We start from the raw sequence: 22,526 nt of genomic DNA, 5'->3' as shown, positions 1-22,526 counted from the left end.
CATTGCTTTCTTAATGTTTTGGGCAATGGGGGAAATACTGCATATTTCAGTTTTACTATAAAAAAACAAAGTTGTCTTTGACTGAAAAGGCATAAAACATTTATTTATTTATTTATTTTTTTAACTTTATATCAACCTGAAGTTGATATAGAAATTTACTATAAGCGTTACATAAAAAATGAAAATTTTTTGTGGACATGTTCCATAAATATTGATGTTAAAGATTTCATGAATTGATTAACGTGAACCTCCACTTAAACAAGTTGAAAAACTCTTTCGGGTGTTACCATTTAGTGATCAATTGTATGGAATATGTACTGAACTCTGCAATCTACTAATAAACGTTTCAATCAATCAATTAATTCTTTTTTTGGTAAGAAATTTTTAAAATTAAGTTCATGAATCTGGATGGATATCTATTACAATCCCCAAAGAGGGCACTTTAAGTTGATGATTACTTCTATGTGTAGAAATCTTTATTTATAACTGAATCACTTGTTTATTTTTCAACAAGTTTTTTGTTATTTTTATATCTTTTTTCCCCCAAATAGTTCAAGAAAGACCACAACAAATTGGCAGTATTTTGCACTGTTATACAATTTAATAAGTCAGAAACTTATGACATGGTGCTGTATTTTTGGGCGGTAGAGCTTGGTTAGTAAAGTGGCCGTGCCAGCAACTTGAGGGTTCCAGGTTCGATCCCCGCTTCCGCCATCCGAATCACTGCCGTTGTGTCCTTGGGCAAGACACTTTACCCACCTGCTCCCAGTGCCACCCACACTGGTTTAAATGGAACTTAGATATTGGGTTTCACTATGTAAAGCGCTTTGACTCACTAGAGAAAAAGCACTATATAAATATAATTCACTTCGCCTTTTTTACTTCTTTATCTCTTTTTTTCAACCAAAAATGCTTTGCTCTTATTAGGGGGTACTTGAATTAAAAACATTTTCACATGGGGTACATCACTGAAAAAAGGTTGAGAACCACTGCACTATTGTCCCTGGGAGCCCTAAAGGTAAAAAAAAAATACATATATTTTGTTATGGTTTGAAAATGAAAAATATCTAAACGGCCCCCGCATGTTTTAATTTTTCCGTGTGTGGCCCTCAGTGGAAAAAGTTTGGACACCCCTGTCATACGCGATTCAAATATTTAATAGAATGACAGGTTAAATAGAGCAGGGTGGTTCTGACGTCATCCGAGTGCGCCACTACTTGAAAGAAGGCGGTGTCAGGGTGCTGCCGTCTATTTACCACCTGAATTTCTTCTAAAACTGGTATTTATACAATACTGCCTCCTAAATTCTATTTATGTCAGTATTTTCAAAATAGAGAGGGACCTACAACTAATTGGATGGACAGTTTTTACTTAATGTGCAACGAGTCATATTTATTTGGCTAGCACCCGCTAGCCGGAGCTAGTCCATGAAACCATGTATTTATATTTAAATTTTACTCGTAAGCTTATTTGTTTGTTAATTTGTACGTATGATGGCTATATTGTGGAACTATGTACTAATATAGTTTTATGTTTCTTTGCCCACCCTATTGGTACATTTGACCATTTAACCACTGTCAAATGTTGGAAATAATCTGTATTGTTGTATGTATACACTATCCATCCAATCCTACCGCTTATTCAGCTACAATCGGGCGGAAGGTGGGGTACACCCTGGACAATTTGCCACCTCATCACAGGGCCAACACAGATATTACATTTTAAAGCATTTATCGGCCGATGTTATCGGACATCTCTAAACTTAACTATTCAATACGTTTAGCAAAACTTGCTGTTTTCTGACAAGGCACTGAATGGTAGTAGTTTACAATGCAAAATTGCTCAAGATGCAAGAACAGACAAAGAAAAATTAGTTTGAAAAACATGATTTTGTGGTTTCATCAATCTGGGCGAAGATGTCCCACTGTATCTACTGATGAAGTTATTTCCCTTGTCTTGTCAGCGGAACAGCGGCTGCTGGGATGCCAAAGAAGTTCCAGGGTGAGAACTCCAAGGCGGTAACAGCCAGAGCCCGCAAGGCGGAGGCCAAGGCAGTTGCTGACGCCCGCAAGAAGCAGGAGGAAGATGATGCCCTGTGGCAGGAAACTGACAAACATGTACTCAAAAAAGAGCAGAGAAAGGTAGGCACCGTCTATCAATTGTTCTATCTTCGCTTCAATGAAACTCCATGGATCAGTTGTACTTAATAATGAACTACAAAACCCCAAAACCAGCGAAGTTGGTATGTTGTGTAAATGGTAAATAAAAAGAGAATACAATGATTTGCAAATCCTTTTCGACTTATATTTAATTGAATAGACTGTAAAGACAAGATATTTAATGTTTGAACAGAGAAACTACATTTTTTTTTTGCAAATGATCATTAACTTCAAATATAATGGTAGCAACACATTGTGAAAAAGTTGGCACAGGGGCATTTTTACCACTGTCTTAAATTGCCTTTCCTTTTGACAACACTTGGTAAACGTTTGGGAACTGAGGAAAATAATTGTTGAAGCTTTGAAAGTGGAATTCTTTACCATTCTTGCTTGATGTACAGCTCAAGTTGTTCAACAGTCCGGGGTCTCCGTTGGCTTATTTTACGCTTCATAATGCGCCACATATTTTCAATGAGAAACGGCTCTGGACTACAGGCAGGCCAGTCTAGTACCCGCACTCTTTTACTACGAAACCGTGCTGTTGTAACACGTGCATAATGTGGCTTGGCGTTGTCTTGCTGAAATAAGCAGGGGCGTCCATGAAAAAGACGTTGCTTGGATGGCAACATGTGTCTCTCCAAAACTTTTATGTACCTTTCAGCATTAATGGTGCCTTCACAGATGTGTAAGTTACCCATGGCTTGTGCACTAATACACCCCCATACTATCACAGATGTTGGCTTTTGAACTTTGCGCCTATAACAGACTAAATGGTTCTTGTCTTCTTTGATCCGGAAGACACAACGTCCACAGTTTCCAAAAACAATTTGAAATGTGGACTCGTCAGACCACAGAACACTTTTCCACACTGCATCAGTCTATCTTCGATGAGATCGGGCCAAGCGAAGCCGGCGGCGTTTCCGGGTGTTGTTGATAAATGGCTTTGGCTTTGCATAGTACAGTTTTAATTTGCACTTGGAGATGTAGCGACTAACTGTTGTTACTGACAGTGGTCTTGTGATGTGTTGCTGAGCCCATGTGGTGATAACCTTTACACAGTGATGTCGGTGTTTGATGCAGTACCGCCAGATTCTCTGAACCTTTTAATGATATTACGGACCATAGATGGTGAAGTCCCTAAATTTCTTGCAATAGCTTGTTGAGAAATGTTGTTATAGCGTATTTGTTCACAAAGTGGTGACCCTCGCCCCATCCTTGTTAGTGAATGACTGAGCATTTAATAGAAGCTGCTTTTCTGGCACCCACTTGTTCCCAATTAGCCTGTTCACCTGTGGGATGTTCCATACAAGTGTTTGATGAGCATTCCTCAGTCTTTTTTGACACGTGCTAGCTTTTTTGAAACATGTTTCAGGCTTTAAGTTCCCAATGAGCTAATATTTGCAAAACATAACAAAGTTTACCAGTTCGAAGGTGTTAGGTATCTTATCTTTGTAATTTATAGAATTGAATATAGGTTGAAAAGGATTTGCAAATAATTGCAAATTGTGTATTCTGTTTTTATTTAGGATTTACACAACATGGTTTTGGGTTTTGTATAAACATCTCAACATTTCATGAGAAATAAATAAAATGGAGAGACTTGCAGAGCACTTATAGCTGAAAAGAGCCCCAGTAACACGGCTTTAAGTGTCTGACCCAATCCGCTTCTTTACTTGATTGTATTTAATGCAGAGTAGTAAATTATAAATGATGTGTGAAAATGTATTGGAACACATATTTCCTAAACAGGATTTGTACACCGAAAATAGTTTTTTTTTTAGTCCACAGCGAATCCGTCCTTCTTTCCAAGCTGGTTTGTTGGACCCATGTTGAGCTAGCAAAATAGACAAAAGTAGGTAAATGGGGGAGAAAATATACACACGTTGCAGCACTGACAGTGACTAGCGCAGACCTGGGCATTTTTTTTGACTCTGGGGCCACATTGAGATAAAATAATGTGCCATTTGCCCAAGTCTGGACTAGCGAGTGCTTCTTGTGCAGCAAGTGACGTGTAAGGCTGCGCCTCCTCCTCATTACTGCGTCCAGCTTTTTGCCTGCAGGCGTTATAGAAATGAATGACTGAATGAAGCATTTATACACAGAGACATGATTCGCACATGGAGGCAAATTTAGCTCATCTAAAAGTTTGTCATTTGAAAAGTTCAGGGGCTTGTAAATTGGTTCAACTGTGTACTTCTCTCATGATCAGTGCAATGCTGCTTTTTCAGTAGTTTTGTATGTTTCTGTTTGAGTTTCTGTTCTTCTCAGCCGTTCCTTCCCTCGAACCACATTGCCAAATACTTTACACAGTGTCTGTATTGTGTAAATGGTTAAATAAAACACTTTAAAGGAGCAGTACCAGTGAGTTAGAAGTCTTCTACCTTTTCAAGGACGACAAGGAGAAGAGGAGGATGGAGATGTTAGAAAGAAAGAAGGAAACTCAGCGACTTCTGGATGAGGAAAATGCCAGAATTAAAGGCAAAGCCCAGAAGGAGGGCGGAAGTACAGGTGGAAAAGTGACTCGAGCCCAGATTGAGGAGTCCATTCATAATGTGCCGCAGCCTCGGGAGCTTAAACCACAAGGTAAGCACCAAGACGACGTTGTTATTAAAGTCAGATATGATACACACTTTAATAACCAAACAATTTCAAATGATTCGGTACTTCCAGAGAAGAGCCATCTAGAGACTCCGCTGGAAGAAAATGTGAACAGAATTGTGTTAGAGGAAGGAACGGCAGAAGCAAGAACGATAGAGGATGCCATTGCAGTGCTCAGGTACCAATCATTCCCTCCAATTTCTTATTGATCAGTGGATGTAAACAGCATTAGAGATTACTGCAACATTGTCATTTGATTAATAACTTCAATAATCGTCTAGATCAGGGGTCGGCAACCCGTGTCTCTGGACCCGCATGTGGCTCTTTAGCACCGCCCTAGTGGCTCTCTGGAGCGTTTTCAAAAATATAGGAAAAATGAAAATGATGAGGGGAAAAAAACATATATTTTGTTTTAATTTGGCTCTGTAGGAGGACAGACATGACACAAACCTCCCTAATTGCTATAAAGCACACTGTTTATATTAAACATGCTTCACTGATTCGAGTATTTGGCGAGCGCCGTTTTGTCCTACTAAGTTTGGCGGTCCTTGAACTCACCGTAGTTTATTTACATGCATAACTTTCTCTGACTTTCTCAGATGTGATTTATGCCACTTCTTTTTCTGTCTTTTTGTCCACCAAACTTTTAACGTTGTGCATGAATGCACAAAGGTGAGTTTTGTTGATGTTATTGACTTATGTGGAGTGTGCTAATCAGACATATTTGGTCACTGCATGACTGCAAGCTAATCGATGCTAACATACTATTTAGGCTAGCTGTATGTACAAATTGCATCATTATGGTTCATTTATAGCTATATTTGAGCTCATTTAGTTTCCTTTAAGTCCTCATAATTCAATTTATATCTCATGACACACTATCTGTATGTAATATGGCTTTTAATTTTTTGTGGCTCCAGACAGATTTGTTTTTGTATTTTTGGTCCAATATTTGGTTCAACATATTGGGTTCCCGACCCCTGGTCTAGATAATAGCTTTAAAATGTTACTGTTTACTACCTCTGTCACATAGTAATAATAAGACTTTTGTATGACAACATATTTTTCGGGTCCAAAATTAATGGCTTTATTTGTCAGTTTGAGCAGATTGAGGTCACTCTCAGTTCAACTGAGTCATTTGTACGATTGTGTACCAACATGCGTCACAGCAAGCCTTGTCACATTACTCTCTTCTCCAATTGGTCAGTGGTGGCGGCAAGAATGTTAACAGGAAGAAGGTGGGCGTTGTGAATGAAATAGCACTGAAACACAACCCAAAAATAGTTGCTTGTTGATAATGTGAATAGTAATTTACATCTGTAAAAAACTCCTGTGGATGGTATTGTGCTGGGGGTGGGAGTACATCTAAGAAGGACAGCTCCAGACTGGAGAAACTGATCAGGCGGGCCGGTTCTAAGATCGGAATAAATCTGGACTCACTGGTGACGGTGGCAGGGAAGAGGACTGTGTAAAAACTAGTGAGCATCCGGGATGATGCCAGTCACCCTCTGCATAGCGTTATCAATAGCCAGAGGAGCCTGTTCAGTGCGAGACTGCTTTATCCCAAGTGCAGGACTAATAGACTCAAAAACTCCTTTGTCCCACACGCCGTTAGACTGTACAGCTCCTCTCTGGGGGGAGGGGGGTTACTCGGATGGCAGGGGATGCAAAACAATAACAGTGCAATACTTTTTTCTAACCAAGTTTATAGCCGAGTTTCTCTTGTTATATTCTTATTTTACTGTAATATTTTTATTCTCATTGTTGTTTTTTATTTTTATTGTAATATTTTTCTGTTTTGTTTCCATTTATACCCCCATTATTTAATTTTTACTTTTTAAATTCGATCTCAATTCTGTACACTGCTGCTGGAAATTTAAATTTCCTTAGGGAACTCTCCTGAAGGAATCAATGAAGTACTATCTATGTAATGGAAAAGACAGTCTAGCAAACAAGAGTACACCAGGAACTAGACAAGCATGCTGAAAAGATGTGCTGCTTGAGCATGAATGAAGTGGCACACAATCAACAGTTTAGAGTCTTGCCTACTAAGTTCATTTGTCAGTTGGAGTGGATAGAGAGTGGATTGCTTTTATACCACAAGGGAACTGCGCTAACATTCTTTCGAATTGTTCCGAGATCAGTGCTGTACAAAATGAAGTGCTGCCAAACCCCTCTGTCCTATTTTCTTTCTCTAGTTACTCGCTATTCATGCGTTTTTTAGTAAAAAGACAAACGCAATAGACCACGACTTAAAGTGATCCTTGAAATACTTTCGACCAGTGATTCTCAAGATATGGTATGCTATGCCAAATAATGACTTAATCAAATATTGTAATGATGTGAATCTAGCCGTTATCAAAGGTTCATTAGACAGAACGGAAGTCGTTACAATGCGACTACTTTTGGCCATAGTCGATGCCAAAATAACCAATTAAGACACTAACTTACGTCATCATTTCTATCACTCAACCCAACTCTATTTTAGTATTTATTTAAGTACAATGTTTATTTACCTTTTATGTGCAATTAATTTTATTTGATTAATTATTTAAGTACAGTGTTTTATTTATCTCAAATTTGATGTCAACCCAAGCGGGCGACCAAGGGTTACCCCTTAATGTAATTAATGGTAAATGGGTGATACTTGTATAGCGCTTTTCTACCTTCAAGGTACTCAAAGCGCTTTTGACACTATTTCCACATTCACTCATTCAAACACACATTCACACACTGATGGCGCGAGCTGCCATGCAAGTCCCTAACCATGACTCATCAGGAGCAAGGATAAAGTGTCGTGCTCAAGGATACAACTGACGTGAAGATTTTGGTAGAAAGTGGGGATTGAACCAGGAACCCTCAGGTTGCTGGCACGGCCACTCTTCCAACTGCGCCACGCCGTCCCCCATTGAATGTGGTGCTTCACCACAGCTTTTTTATGACCACCACCTTGAAGAGATGTTTTGTAGTCCCCAAAAGAAATGACACAAAGTTCAACGCTATATTTAATTTGTATTATCAATCTTATAATAACAAACGGTACCGTTCCGACAGGTTTGACCTCCCGTGCAAACACTTTCGTGTTTGTTCGTGCGCACTTCCCCGTGCACACAACAGCAAATCTTCATTTTCTGCCAATCACCTTTCCTGCATCGTGTGTTTGCAAATTTGGGGAAAAACTGACCTCAAATCCAAAACAAACAAATATTAAACATTACCCCACCAGCACATCAGCTGGTCGTTACAGTATGAATTTATATATATATATATATATATATATATATATATATATGGCCTATTATTTGTGATAAATACCGAAAAAATACTTTGATTACCGAAAAACATGCTGCCGAACCCGAATGTAAACAAAACGCACACCATTATCTGGAGTGTTGTCAGCATTTCTGCAATGTTGGCGTCATTTTAACATATCACAGATATACCCGCGCACAGCCATCTACAAAAAGTGCAAATATTAAGGCCCACGCTGTTTGTTTACATGCTTTTTTTATTTCTGTATGCTATTTGGGCTTATTTGACCGTAAGGGTATTAGCGGTAGAATATGAATGGATGGATGACCGTAATTAGAATAAAAACTATTCATAATAATACTTAAAGCATGCATTTCTTAGTCACAAGAGAAATGCAGTGGACCAGGACTTGATAAGTTTATTGATATACTGTAGCCTTTTTTTGAAGAACAAGGTGAACTGGGACTTGATGACTCTTTTTATATATACCGTCAACGTAAACAAAACATTCTTTCACAGAAATAACCCCAATTTGGTCTCAAATTTTATGCCAACACAAGCGAGGGAGCATGTGTCAATGTCGACTCAAAGTGGGCAGTTTTTTGTGTTAAGAAGAAACTTAAGGGACTGAGACTGAGACATAAATGGGACATTTTTTTTAAACTCCCTTGGGTCTTATAAAAATTCTCGACACAATCGGGGGCGACTGTGTATGTTGATGTTAACTTAAAAATGGACATTGTTTAGTGAAAGAAAAAGCATGGTGCACAGGGACTTGATGGGTTTGTTGGTATTTTGAAGACTGTCATAAAGGGGACGTTTTTTCTTGGAAATAACTCCCTCTGGTGTTAATTTTTGTCAACACAAGCGGTTGACTACATACAGTATGTTGATGTCTTCTTTGACAGTGCACTTCTTAGTCACAAGAAAAATGCGGTGGACCAGGACCTGATGCGTAAATTCATATACTGCAGACATTTTGTAGACCTAAACAAAATGCTGTGTCTCAAATTTTTGTTGACTCAAGCGGTCGACTATGCTTGTGTATGTCGACTTAAAGCGTTCATTTTTCATTTGAAAGAAGAACAAGGTGGGATGGGACTAGTTGACCTTGTTGATATACTGTCGACATAAATGGAATATTCTTTCTTAAAAATAACCCCATTTAGGTCTCAAATGTTGTCAACACAAGCGGGCGACTATGTGTGTTAACATCAACTTAAAGTGGGCAGTTTTTATTATTTAGGAATAAACATGGTGTACTGCAACTTGAAGAGTTTATTCTTTTGGAGCCAGTCGACATAAATGGGACGTGATTCAACCACCGCGGGTCTAAAAATGTTTGACAACACAAGTGGTCGACTATGTATGTTTCTCTTTTAAACATTTGTTTTTTGAACTTTTTGACACACACTTAACGGAAATATAATACAGTACAAATCAAATGTTCTTTTTTCCCGAGAGAAAAAAAAATCAGTCAAAAATGCACATGAAAATATTGATTAAAAGCCACAGACACAGACAACTGCCCTTTTTAATGCCCACAACATGGTGCAGCAGTGCACAAAAGCAAACAAAAGGTTCATCAATCATCCACAATTTTACCACATCTCAAGTCGGGCCAAACTGGGGATTTCCTTTACATATTTTAAGAAAGCATGTTTGAGTGATTGAAACTTTTATTACTAGATTGCACATTACAGTACATATTCCATACAATTGACCACTAAATGGTAACACCCGAATAAGTTTTTCAACTTCTTTAAGTCGGGGTCCACGTAAATCAATTTATGTTCCACTGCTCCTGTCTTTCAGCGTGCTGCCTGAGGACCTGGACCGCCATCCTGAGCGCAGGTTGAAAGCCGCTTTCACTGCCTACGAGGAAGCCAACATGCCTCGATTAAAGATGGAAAACCCCAACATGAGATTGTCTCAGCTGAAGCAGCAGCTGAAGAAAGAGTGGACAAAGGCTCCCGAAAACCCCCTGAATCAAAAGTTTGCCGTTTACAACTCCAAGTGAAGGCACCACCTTACTTTTAGATTCTATTGAAAACTGTCTCTCGCACATTGGAGTCCTCATTCATCCTAAATTGTGTTGCTACAGGGAACATCATAATAATTGTTTCTTCTAGAGGACTCTGTTCCCTAACAGGGCATATCTTCATCTGACACGCTAAACAACGTCATTGTTGGACACAGTTGGATTTCAGATGTTTCCATACTAACTTATTAAATTTAGGCATGCGACGAGAATTCCCCATTCTAAGTTCTTCATTCAGTTTAAAGGTGAGGTCCTTTTGTTTTAAGCATATTTCAGACACACGGTCATTCTTGAGTTCTTGACCATGTGTCAGAGTGGCTGAATTTAGCTTATCTCCTCCAACAGACTGTGTGGCCATTGGTGATTAGTTTGCCGTGATTTTTAGTTTTATTCTTATTGTCCTTAGAAATTAGGAGACAAGTGGATGGGGACATTTGAGGTGCTGCGGACACCCTGCCTTAGCTACCAATGATTTAATCTCTCATTAAATGGAATATGTAATGGTGCAAGCTAACTTGATTGAAAAATTGTATTTTTTTCATGTTCCCTTTGTAGCCAACCTTTAATATATACAGTTGTGCTCATAAGTTTACATACCCTGGGAGAATTTAAGGAGGCACTTCAAGAAAAATGGGCTGCATGGTCAAGTGGTCAAAAAGTTCAATTTTGGTCTCATCACTTCAAATTACTTTGTTCCAGAAGTTTTGAGGTTTGTCTCTGTGCTGCTTGGAGTAATGTATACTTTGTGACACTTGCGCAGAAATGACTTTCTTCTGGCGACTCGACCATGCAGCCCATTTTTCTTCAAGTGCCTCCTTATTGTGCATCTTGAAACAGCCAACCCCAATTTTTCCGAGAGTCCTGTATTTCAGCTGAAGTTATTTGTGGATTTTATTTTGCATCTCGAACAATGTTCCTGGCAGTTGTGGCTGAAATCCCCTCATTTTCCACTTCTTAATCAGCGTTTGAACACTGCTTATTGACATTCTCAATTCCTCTGATATCTTTTTATAACCCTTTCCTGTTTTATGCAGTTCAATTACCTTTTCTCGCAGATCCTTTGACAATTATTTTGCCTTCCCCCTGACTCAGAATCCAGAAACATCTGTGCAGCACTGGATAAAAGATGCAATGGTCTGTCAGAAGCCCAGAAACTCCCTGACCTTTTATACACACAGATTAATTACAAACAAACAGGTCACAGGTGAGGATTGGAACCTTGATTAGCCGTTCAAACCTGTTTGTCTCAACTTTTGTGCATGTTATCAGATCAAAGTCACTGGGGTATGTACGCTTTTAATCAGGGTCATTCTTGTACTTTCTTTTGTCATTTTGATTTAAAAAGAGTAAACACAGTTGTTTGCCAATCAATAGCTTCACAGAACCATTAAGCATGAGTGGAAGAAAGGTTTTTGTGTTATCATTCATATTCTCTGAAGAATGGCCAATAAATCCTTTATTCTCCCAGGGTATGTAAACTTATGAGCACAACTATATATATTTAAATGAAATGTTTTTTTTTTTCCTGAAAGTGTTTTATTTCATCCGTTCCACAGCAGTGTTGCTGCTGCTCACATTTTTATTATTGTTTTGTTTTTCTACAGCACAGCAACATTAACTCAAGGCTGTTGAGGCAGCAGACTTTCAGGCTTTGTTGCTTTGCTTCATGCCAAGTGGTTGACAGTGAGTACTGCTAAGCTGGCTAAAGACATTATTAGACAAAGAAAATGGTTGAATTTATGCTATAAGCTTAATGAGAACCTTCATAGGTAAGCTTAACAAAGTTACATTGACTTATTACATTTTTTCAGTTGGCTACTTCAATGTTGGGCCAATTTACTTACCATGTTTTCAAATAATCTCCCAACAGAACAATAAAATATATATATATATTTTTTTTATTGCGAGCATTTTAGCAAAGCCTATGTATTGTTCTGTCAGCAGATTATTATGCTTGTTTCAAGTTACATTGTTTTTATCCAAGAAACAATAATATCCATTCATTTCCTACCGCTTGTCCCTTTCGTGGTCTGTCTTGTTTATTTCAGATATTTTTGTTTTCCATACATTCATTTATTTATGTTGGACAGCCACTAATAGACTTGCCGCTATTTGTTAAACTCCTTGCTCATGAACACATTATAACTGTCTGGGAATGGAGCTTGCGTGGTCGATCTGGCTGACCCTTTACGTGCACCTCCAAAAAATTATAGCCTCTCATCACCGGTGACGCGAAGCTGTGATTGGTTGGTTTTTTTCGTACATCATTCCTGAGTTTTCTTGTTCGGCCTCGACTCCTTTGGGGGTCGCACAGCGTTTTCTCCTCCAATTTCGTAATAGAATATACAATATAAGATGACCATTGTTTTAAAATAATTAGTTCCACCGATTGTAGCTGAGATAGGCTCCAGCGACTCCGAAAGGGATAAGCGGTGAAAAATGGATGGATGGAGTTCCAGATCTAACAGAAATTTTGATGTCACTTCAGTCTTTGATTGATTGATTGAAACTTTTATTAGTAGATTGCAGAGTACAGTACATATTCCGTACACTTGACCACTAAATGGTAACACCCGAATAAGTTTTTCAACTTGTTTAATTCCGGGTCCATGTAAATCAATTCATGGTATTGTTTCTTCACCATTTTTTACTACAACTACTACACACAGGAAGCTAATAGCTAGCAAACAAGAGTTGTGGTTGCTCACTCAGGAAAACACTGCCTCTATAAACCAATAAAGGCGACGTCAACGGGATGCAAGTTACTGTACGTGATGCATGAGCGTATTTCAGCCTTTACTCTGTACAGTAGATGTTATCGTAACTCTGCTTCCTAACATGCGCCTTGTCTGCCAGAGAATAAGAAGACATAGCAGGATGGATCAGTGTTGCTAACTTAGTACTATATTTGTCAATTATTCAGCACTCTTAAAAGTTAATTTGCTTTTCATGTTTTTAGTTGTTATTGTCGTTTGTCAAAAGGAAACAAAATGAAAACATCTAGTGTCAGTTTTATTCAGGGATTTATTTATGCTCCAACATTTTTTTGTTATTTTTAAGACATCTAAAGAGACCTTGTGCTCACTGGCCTGATTTATTCGAAGCCGATATAACATTGGACACTTTGGTGCAGCCGTGCTCTTGTGTCGGAGCAGATAAGAGGCCTTTTGAACCGCGAAGCATCAATAACAAAGCGCAACTGATCTTTTATTTGCCCCGTTTTACATTGAAAGCAAGCGGGTCTTCTGTGGGGATCAGTGGATCCAGTCCTGGCGGATATCTGTGATCTTGTTCTTCCACTGTCTGATGTGTCACGCCGTTGTTTGCATCCTAACCTGTCGCCTGCTCCACCCCACTGCCACCTATTTGCATGACCAAGCCAGCTGCCAAGCCCCCACCCCCCCTTCCTTTTCTTCAGACTGAATTCTAATCACTACTTTCAAAGGAGAGCATCTCCAAAGTACCTTTTATCAAGTCTGCAGACAGGAGGAAGCACCCACTCCCTCGCCTCTTCTTGGCACTCTGCTTCTGGTGTACCTTCATGCGGGAACCTTCTTCTACAACTCTCGAGTAAAAGACCAAATAGACGGTAAGGATCACCTGTGGATTTTTCATTTTGATGGATTTCAAAAACTGAACTATAAATATAGATGTACCCTCAGTTGTGAAACTTGGGTTTTATTGCAACTATTTAAAGCCGGTGTATACTTTTTAATATCAATTTATAGGCAAGGTGGCTATATTTATTCATTGTGAGGTCTGTCAAAGTTAATTAGAATATGTCCTATAATAAATCATTCTATATTTATTTTTGTGTAATAAAATAAACTGATGGACCTGTACTATTATTATGTCAGCCTTCTTTGATTTCTGTGTTTAGTGTACAAACAAAATTAAAGGGGTCACATCTGCTTTTGTCAAAATGTTTTAACACCCTGCTCGGCAAGATGAGTGCCTTAAATAACGATTTGCTACACATTTATTATTTGCACTTTACAAAAGCGTACTTTGAAGTTTAAATTTTTTTTTCAATTTCAGTTTTGCTTCAGGAAATAAATTATGTATTACTTTTATTTATTTAAAACAGTGCTTCTCAAATAGTGGAACAAGTATACAATAAGTAGGGATATGCGAAACGATACTGAAATATCGATACCAGGTCTTTATGCTCTAATAACGTTTCTTAAATCCAAAATGCTTTAGTTCAGAGGTGTCCAAACTTTTTTCACCAAGGGCCGCAAACTAAAAAGTCAAAGTATGCAAGGGCCGTATTGAGATAGAGATATCATTTTTTAAATGCGAAAAACCCATTAAAGACAGGACTTTGTCAGCTCTGTATTATTTGTGACTAAGTATATTATTAATTGTTAGAACGTTTTAGCCCTTTCTCATTACGTACCAAGTTCTTGTCCTCTTTTTTTTTTCCCTTACATTTTTAAAGTTAAAAAGTTAAAGTATCAATGATTGTCACACACATACTTATTCTCTGCATTTGACCCATCACCCTTGATCACCCCCTGGGAGGTGAGGGGAGCAGTGGGCAGCAATGGTGCCGCGCCCGGGAATCATTTATGGTGATTTAACCCCCAATTCCAACCCTTAATGCTGAGTGCCAAGCAGGGAGGTAATGGGTCCCATTTTTATATTCTTTGGTATCACTCGGCCGGGATTTGAACTCACGACCTACCGATCTCAGGGCGGACACTCTAACCTCAAGTTTTTGTCCTCTTTTTTTTTTTTTTCTTACATTTTTACTGTTATTTTCCAATGTAAGAACAGAAAAAAAATAATACTAATAATATGATTGTGTAACTGCATAGTGTCAAAAATTATGTCCACACAACAATATTAATGTTAGTCAGTGGTTATTATAGTTGTTGTAATTTTTCAAATTAATTAATAAGATAGTGTTATTGTATTTTTTAACTACCTAAACTTTGTTTAAATAATTGTATTTTTATTTTGAGAGATTCTAATAATTTAGATCAGGGGTTTCTAAACTTTTTCCACCAAGGATCGCATCCTAAAGTCAAGTATGTGGGGGCTATTTTGATATTTTATTATTTTTCTAAAATTGCTATTAACTGTTATATATTTAAAGACAAAACATTGTGTCATAGGTGACTAAGTATATTAGTATTTAGATAGGTATATTATTATTTGCAAACACACAACTTTTTTAATTTTGGCAGACATATTAGGTATAGTTTCACAAAGTATGGGACCGGTATTGCAGTCTGAATTTACCCAGTATCGGATGGGAAAGAAAATCCGTGGTATTACAGGTCACGAACGATAAGGTGTTGTAGGGGCATGAAAAAACATTACAAAAGTCTTCAGCTCGTTGGTATGTTGGTGCTGGTGCCAGCAACTGAAAAAAGGAGTAGGTTTGTACGGATAAATACATAAATAATATCAGATTCTCAATCATTTTCAATTTGTAGGGGCAGGGAGGGTTAAAAAAAATGTCCCCAGAGGGGGCATGACCAAAAGGCGTGGTTTGAAGCATGATACTGCATGACACTGATAAAGTGTGTTCCCTGGTTTTACACCCACTCCACTGCCATTGCTAATATTTATGAAGAACTGGATTAATCTAAATTTTAAAATGTGATAAATCTGATTTTAAAAATTAAATGTTGAAGAGCACTAATATATATAGCCTACAATTATTAAAAACTATGATATAAATATAAAGGTTATAACTATATATCAAAATATGATACAAATAAAGTTTATAATAACTATAGATCAATTTATATCCTGTCAATTATTTATTCTAAATCTGATTAATCGCACTTTGAAATTTAGGTTAATCATGATTGATTTCAGATTATTACACGCCCGCATGAATTAAATCAACTTTAAAAAGACTTCAATATTTGAACACAAATGCAATTTTGTTGTCATAATGTCATACAGGAACATTTTTTAAAATGTTTTATTTGAATGCTCGTCATTTACTGCTCAAAATTTGGTATGAGTTTTATCAGGGTGTATTTTGGAGTGAATTTTGCCAGCGAGCACACTATTCAGCCGATTCACTCATTTTTAGTAATATGAATAAATATATTAATTTTTGTGTATTATATATATGTATATATATATATATATATAAAAAAATTTTTTCATTATTATTGTTATTATTATTATCTTTTATTTCAGATCATTCACTTCATCTGTCATTTTAGATCCCATTTGTTTCGTATTAAAAAAAGGCTCATTGTGGAGTTTGTGTGAGTTCTCAGGAAAAATGTGCCTGTTGGATGACTTGCGTTTTGACCTTTTTGATTTATGGATATTTGATGGGATTTTTTTGCATGCTGTGATGGGTTAAAGGCGCTACTAGAATGTGAAAAAAAACGTGCTATTGTGTTTCAGCTGTGCAGGGATGCCATGAGGTTGATTTTGGTTAAACCCACCAATGCCACCCGCCGCCTGGACAGCACAGGTCAGTTGTTCCGTGATGGCGACCGTGAGCGTTGCTCTTCAAGAGGTCCGTCGCCCCCGACCAAAAGTCCAGAGAGGGTGTGTGAAAGATACTCGGGAAGCCTCATGGAAGCAACGTCGCCAACGCAGGAGACAAGTCTGTGCTGTGCTCCTTCAGCACCCCATGAAACATCCAATGGCGTCATTCCGTCCCCAAAAGTTTGTGGTGAGATGATGTCCCAGCTGCAGACTGACAACATGACCATATCACAGCTGAGTAATCAAGACTGGCTGCTGCTTTGTGGCCAGGTTAACAACGAAGGGGGTGATTCATCAAGTGGCGTCACAGGACATCCAAACATCAATGACACATGTGCTTGTTCCTGTCCCGATCAATCGGGAGCGTCAATCTTTCAACCACAGTCAAATCACACTTCAGGCCATGGCTGTCTCTCGCACAAAACAAGCATTTCCCCTGTACCCAAGTCGCAGTTCTTCTCCGCAAGCAGCCAAGTTTTCCCGCATGATAGAAATCAAAGCTTCAATGTTACCCAAAACCTTTCACACGGGAGCTTTTTGGCACAACAAGCTTGCAATCATCTCAAAGACACCAATTCCAACTTGTTCAACATCCCGCTGTACACCAGTGATAGTTCTGAGACGCTACCCCAACACTCGCAGACTGCCATCATTGGACAGCCCACCTGGAGAGACGCCACCAAGCATCGGGAAAAGCAACACACACGCAATTCTGTCAGCGGCACTGAGACCTTGAGGTCGCATGGAGATTCGTCCTCCATTTTCAAGTGTCGCCATCTCTCATCCATCTATCCTACCAGGACGGTACGCGTCAAGAGGTCGTCTACGCCAGCTGCTAACCACACTGTCCAGTCGTCCTCTACCGGTCAATATACCTCACTGGACCACCACGATTTAGCGGAGGAGGCAACAAGACCACGACAAAGTCAGGTAAAGTATGTTTTGATATGTAAGTTTGAAAGTTGTTTGGCCCAAAATCCACACACGTCAGGCATAATAAATAGGTCTGTCAAATGTAACCAGTGATTAATCACAAAAAAGTATCGCATTAATCATCTATAAACGCAGATTAACCAATGTTATCCTACTCTACCAATGTTGGTAGAGTAGGATACAACATTAAAGTACACACACTTACTCTTAAGAAATCTTTCGGTCCCATTGACTCCCATTATAACTACTATTTTTAACAAACTGTAATCCTGGTATATTACTATGCTTTTTCCGTTAACATCAAATTAATCTCATTCTTTGTTGATCAAAAAACACATTGAGAACAGGAAGTGAACAAAAAATTTAGCAACTGTTATGTAAAAGAAAAGGGGTAGGATTAAATTAGCTCTGCTTCTTCCTACTCCTTTTCAAACATGTTGAAAAGAGAAACTGGAAATTGTGATGTATCATGTTGTATGCTTGCATGTTCGAAATAAACTTAAACTCCAAAAAAAATAAAAAAAGAACATTTAGTAGTTGATGTACCGTATTTTTCGGAGTATAAATCGCTCCGGAGTATAAGTCGCACCTGCCGAAAGTGCATAATAAAGATGGAAAAAAACATATACTGTATAAGTCGCACTGGAGTATAAGTTGCATTTTTGGGGGAAATGTATTTGTTTAAACTCAACACCAAGTATAGACATTTGAAAGGCAATTTAAAATGAATAAAGAATAGTGAACAACAGGCTGAATAAGTGTACGTTATATGACGCATAAATAACCAACTTAGAAGGTGCCTGGTATGTTAACGTAACATATTATGGTAAGAGTCATTCAAATAACTATAACATATAGAACATGCTATACGTTTACCAAACAATCTGTCACTCCTAACCACTAAATCCCATGAAATCTTATACGTCTAGTCTCTTACGTGAATGAGCTAAATAATATTATTTGATATTTTACGGTAATGCGTTGATAATTTCACACATAAGTCGCTCCTTAGTATAAGTCGCACCCCCGGCCAAACTATGAATAAAACTGCGACTTATAGTCCGAAAAATACGGTAATTGCGCGATTTAACTACCAGATGGCACCAGAAAAACTTGAGCATAATTGTCAGAGCCTTGATGAGCATAAATGAGTTAAACTTCCATTAAACCGCCAAAATGCAATGAAAATGATCTCGGGCAATTATATATAACATGGCAGATATTAAAAGACTTGTGTGAACTTGACCACCACGACTTAGCAAAGGAGGGAACGAGACCATGACAAAGTCAGGTACAGTAAATTATATTTAAATTAGACTTTTGTTGGGATTTTATGCTTAATAGGCCCAAAATCAACACGCTTCTGGCTTAAAAATTAGGGCTGGCAAAAGTAAAAGTTTAACTGGTGATTATTCACAAGCAATACATGCATTAATCAGGTACACTTGTACAGTTATACACAGTTTAACTCTTGTTTGTGTACCCCTTGGGGCAAAAACGGTCATTGCATGTGTTCCCTATGTGATATGGTTGTTTTGTTTGAAGGTTAGCAGGCTGTAATTTATTTATATATATATATATATATATATATATATATATATATACATACATACAGGCCAAAAAGTTTGGACACACCTCCTCATTCAATGGTTTTCTTAATTTTCACGACTATTTACATTGTAGATTGTCACTGAAGGCATCAAAACTATGAATGAACACATGTGGAGTTATGTACGTAACAAAAAAGGTCAAATAACTGAAAACATGTTTTGTATTCTAGTTTCTTCAAAATAACCACCCTTTGCTCTTGATTACTCCTTTACACACTCTTGCCATTCTCTCGATGAACTTCAAGCACACCTGTGAAGTGAAAACCATTTCAGTTGACTACCTCTTGAAACACATCGAGAGAATGCCTAGAGTGTGCGAAAAAGTATTAACAGCAATGGGTGGCTATTTAACTAACAAACGAATGGACAAACAAATAATGCACTCCTAAAATGTTTATTTTTTATTTTTTGAATGATTTATCCTTGCTGGAGGCATACACTCTATTAAGTTACATTCCAATTCATCTATATTAATGTGTTGTTTATGTATTGCATAAAAAATATACATTTTTTAAAATGTTTTTAACAATTAAATAACGTTGAAAAAATATTTTTTTCAAATAAAGAGCTTTGCATCACACATTAGGCTATATTAAACATAGTTAGTCTCAGTTTTTCTATTTTATTCCCCACAATATTACAGCAGTGTCCTGTTATGTCTGTCCTCTCTTTTGCAGACAAACACTCATCAGCATCTCATTGGATCCAAACACTGCTCTCCTAAAATCACCACGCCCTCTGAGGTCAGAGGAAGTGGCGTCCTAGGCAACGGGGACGCGGCGAGATCCGTGGCCAGCCATGACACTTTAAGATCCAGTTACGAAGAACTCCAGCCAGGCCAGCAGCTTCATCACAGCGCCCTCCTGGAGGATGCCTTCTCCAAAGTCATCAGGGAGGATTCAAGCAAGGCCAACAGTGAGAACATACCGAGGGAGGAAGGTAACGTACCACAAAAGAAGGACATCAGCTTCAGGCTGGGTCAGCGCAGAGCTCTTTTTGGCAAGCGTAAACAGCTGAGTGACTACGCCTTGGTCTGTGGGATGTTCGGCATCGTCGTCATGGTGATTGAGACTGAGCTGTCCAGAGGATTCTACAGCAAGGTATACAGTATTTCTTTTTTAAAACATTTGTGCAACGATCTATGGAACGCCCACTTTATCCATACTTTTGCCCTTTTTACAGGACTCCACGTACTCTTATGTGCTGAAAGGCCTTATTAGTGTTTCTACTGCTATCCTACTGGGTCTCATTGTAATGTACCATGCCAGGGAAATACAAGTAAGTAGTTAGACACATTTACTGTAAATTTTTATGCTTTAAACTTATTTTTCACACTTTATTTATGTAAAACAATTATTATACAGTACTTTTTGACTCAAACTTGAATTGGATTTTATGCATGTTTGTTACTACACTGTAAAAAAATAGAATAAAACGCGTAGTCCAAAGTCCATTTGCGGCCCGCAGCTCTAGTTTTGTTGGCCTGCACCAAATTCTGGGGAGAAGAAAAGAACAGTAAAAATGTAAGAAAAAATGGGTAAAAGATATATTGCGATGAGAAAAAAAGAAAATGTTGATACCGTATTTCCTTGAATTGCCGCCGGGGCGCTAATTAATTTAAAACCTCTTCTCACTCCTGCGCTTACCCAAAGCATGCGGTAGAAATTTGAGTGTGAGGTAAGATTGGACCTTAAATCCTACTGAATAGCTCTTAATCTTCTTACCTTTATGCCATTTCAAATTAAAATCAGCCTCCTCCATTTTGAAAATGATGACAGCGGATGGGTGACTTGTGACGTCACGAGTTTGACCAGGCGGTAATACTAAGCATGCGCTAATCATTTTGGGAAGCGAGTTTGACCCGGCAGTAATTCAAGACAGGCGCATACTATATGCCCTGCGGCAATTCAAGGAAATACGGTTCTAACAATTAGAGATGTCCGATAAATGCTTTAAAATGTACTATCGAAAATTATAGGTATCTGTTTCAAAATTATCTGTATCTGTTTCAAAAAGTACAATTTATGACTTTTTAAAACGCCGCTGCGTACACGGACGTAGGGAGAAGTACAGAGCGGCAATAAACCTTAAAGGCACTGCATTTGCGTGCCGGCCCAGTCAAATAATATCTTTGTTTTTTCACACACACAAGTGAATGCAAAGCCTACTTGGTCAACAGCCATACAGGTCACACTGAGGGTGGCCGTATAAACAACTTTAACACTGTTACAATATGCGCCACACTGTAAACCCACACCAAACAAGAATGACAAACACATTTCGGGAGAACATCCGCACCGTAACACAACATAAACACCACAGAACAAATACTCAGAAACCCTTGCAGCACTAACTCTTCCGGGACGCTACAATATGCTACCCCCAAACCCCACCCACCACAACCTCCTCATGCTCTCTCAGGGAGAGCATATCCCAAATTTCAAGCTGCTGTTTTGAGGCATGTTAAAAAAAATAATGCACCTTGTGACTTCAATAATAAATATGGCAGTGCCATGTTGGCATTTTTTTCCATAACGTAAGTTGATTTATTTTGGAAAACCGTGTTACTTTGTTTAATGCATCCAGCGGGACACCACAACAAAATTAGGCATAATAATGTATTAATTCCAGACTGTATATATCGGTATCGGTTGATATTGGAATCGGTAATTAAGAGTTGGACAATATCGGAAGATCGGATATCGGCAAAAAAGCCATTATCGGACATCTCCACTAACATTAACAACATACATTGTCATTTATACAACAAAGATGACACAAAGTTTTGTCTTTCAAGATATACAATAGGAGAGCCATCAAACCCTTATTCATCGCTGTTAATTGGTTCCGAGTGACGGTGGTTAATGAATTTCAGTGAAGTTGGAGTCCCTCCATTCACCTTTGCACTCGTTCAGCCAATCAATGGCCTATAGCCATAATACTGAATGGCGCACTGTGATTGGTTTGGTCTCATACTGTATATTGTAATCAGAAGTATGTTTTAACACAAAAATAATTTGACTTGGTACTTTTGCTCTCATTGCTCAATGCAAGATACAAAGAAAAACTTTGCGGGAGCACAATAGAGGCCAATACAAAATACGTGGACGATGCTTTAAAAAATATTTGAACCATGATGTGGTGAGGCATTACTGTACAAAGTAAACATTAGGGGTGTGAATCTTTTGGGCACCAAATGATTCAATCCGATTCCTGGGGTGATTATTCGATTCAGAATAGATTCTTGTCTCATCTTTTTATAAACAGGTTGCAGGTTAGAAAAGCAATTTCTGGTTGCATGTAGAAGGCCTAAAAACATATTTTTAATATTAGTTTCTATTTTAAAAAAACAAACAAAAAAAGTTTTTTTTCCTCCATTAAATCATTTTTTTTTATTATGGCTTATTTAGCATCGGGAATTAATAAGAATCGTGATTGTGATGTAAATATCTCTCCCCCATATAG

General features: G+C 38.1%; 2 protein-coding genes across 3 annotated transcripts in view; both read left to right on the top strand.

Moving 5' to 3' along the window:
- The first annotated feature begins 1,188 nt into the window (after positions 1-1,188).
- On the top strand, positions 1,189-10,564 carry ccdc124 (coiled-coil domain containing 124). Its single transcript, XM_061883351.1, has 5 exons — positions 1,189-1,279; positions 1,964-2,141; positions 4,550-4,742; positions 4,830-4,935; positions 9,825-10,564. Exons 2-5 carry the CDS (start codon positions 1,983-1,985, stop codon positions 10,027-10,029), a joined length of 663 nt encoding a protein of 220 aa, XP_061739335.1. The 5' UTR covers positions 1,189-1,279; positions 1,964-1,982; the 3' UTR covers positions 10,030-10,564.
- A 133-nt stretch (positions 10,565-10,697) lies between these two features.
- The window catches only part of kcnn1b (potassium intermediate/small conductance calcium-activated channel, subfamily N, member 1b), a 28,733-nt gene continuing 16,904 nt past the window's right edge, over positions 10,698-22,526 (top strand). Inside the window, exons 1-4 of one of the 2 annotated variants that reach the window (XM_061883348.1) lie at positions 10,698-13,639; positions 16,432-17,448; positions 19,739-20,161; positions 20,244-20,339. In XM_061883348.1, coding sequence (XP_061739332.1) covers positions 16,447-17,448; positions 19,739-20,161; positions 20,244-20,339 — 1,521 coding nt within the window. In that variant the 5' untranslated portion in view covers positions 10,698-13,639; positions 16,432-16,446. Of the gene's footprint in view, positions 13,640-16,431; positions 17,449-19,738; positions 20,162-20,243; positions 20,340-22,526 lie in introns of those variants that run through there. The other variant, XM_061883349.1, reaches the window with a different exon arrangement.

This window comes from Nerophis ophidion, linkage group LG22, assembly GCF_033978795.1.
Source record: "Nerophis ophidion isolate RoL-2023_Sa linkage group LG22, RoL_Noph_v1.0, whole genome shotgun sequence".
Taxonomy (NCBI): Eukaryota; Metazoa; Chordata; class Actinopteri; order Syngnathiformes; family Syngnathidae; genus Nerophis; species Nerophis ophidion.
Note: the sequence above shows the minus strand (reverse complement) of the source record. Positions and strands in the feature narration are given on the sequence as shown.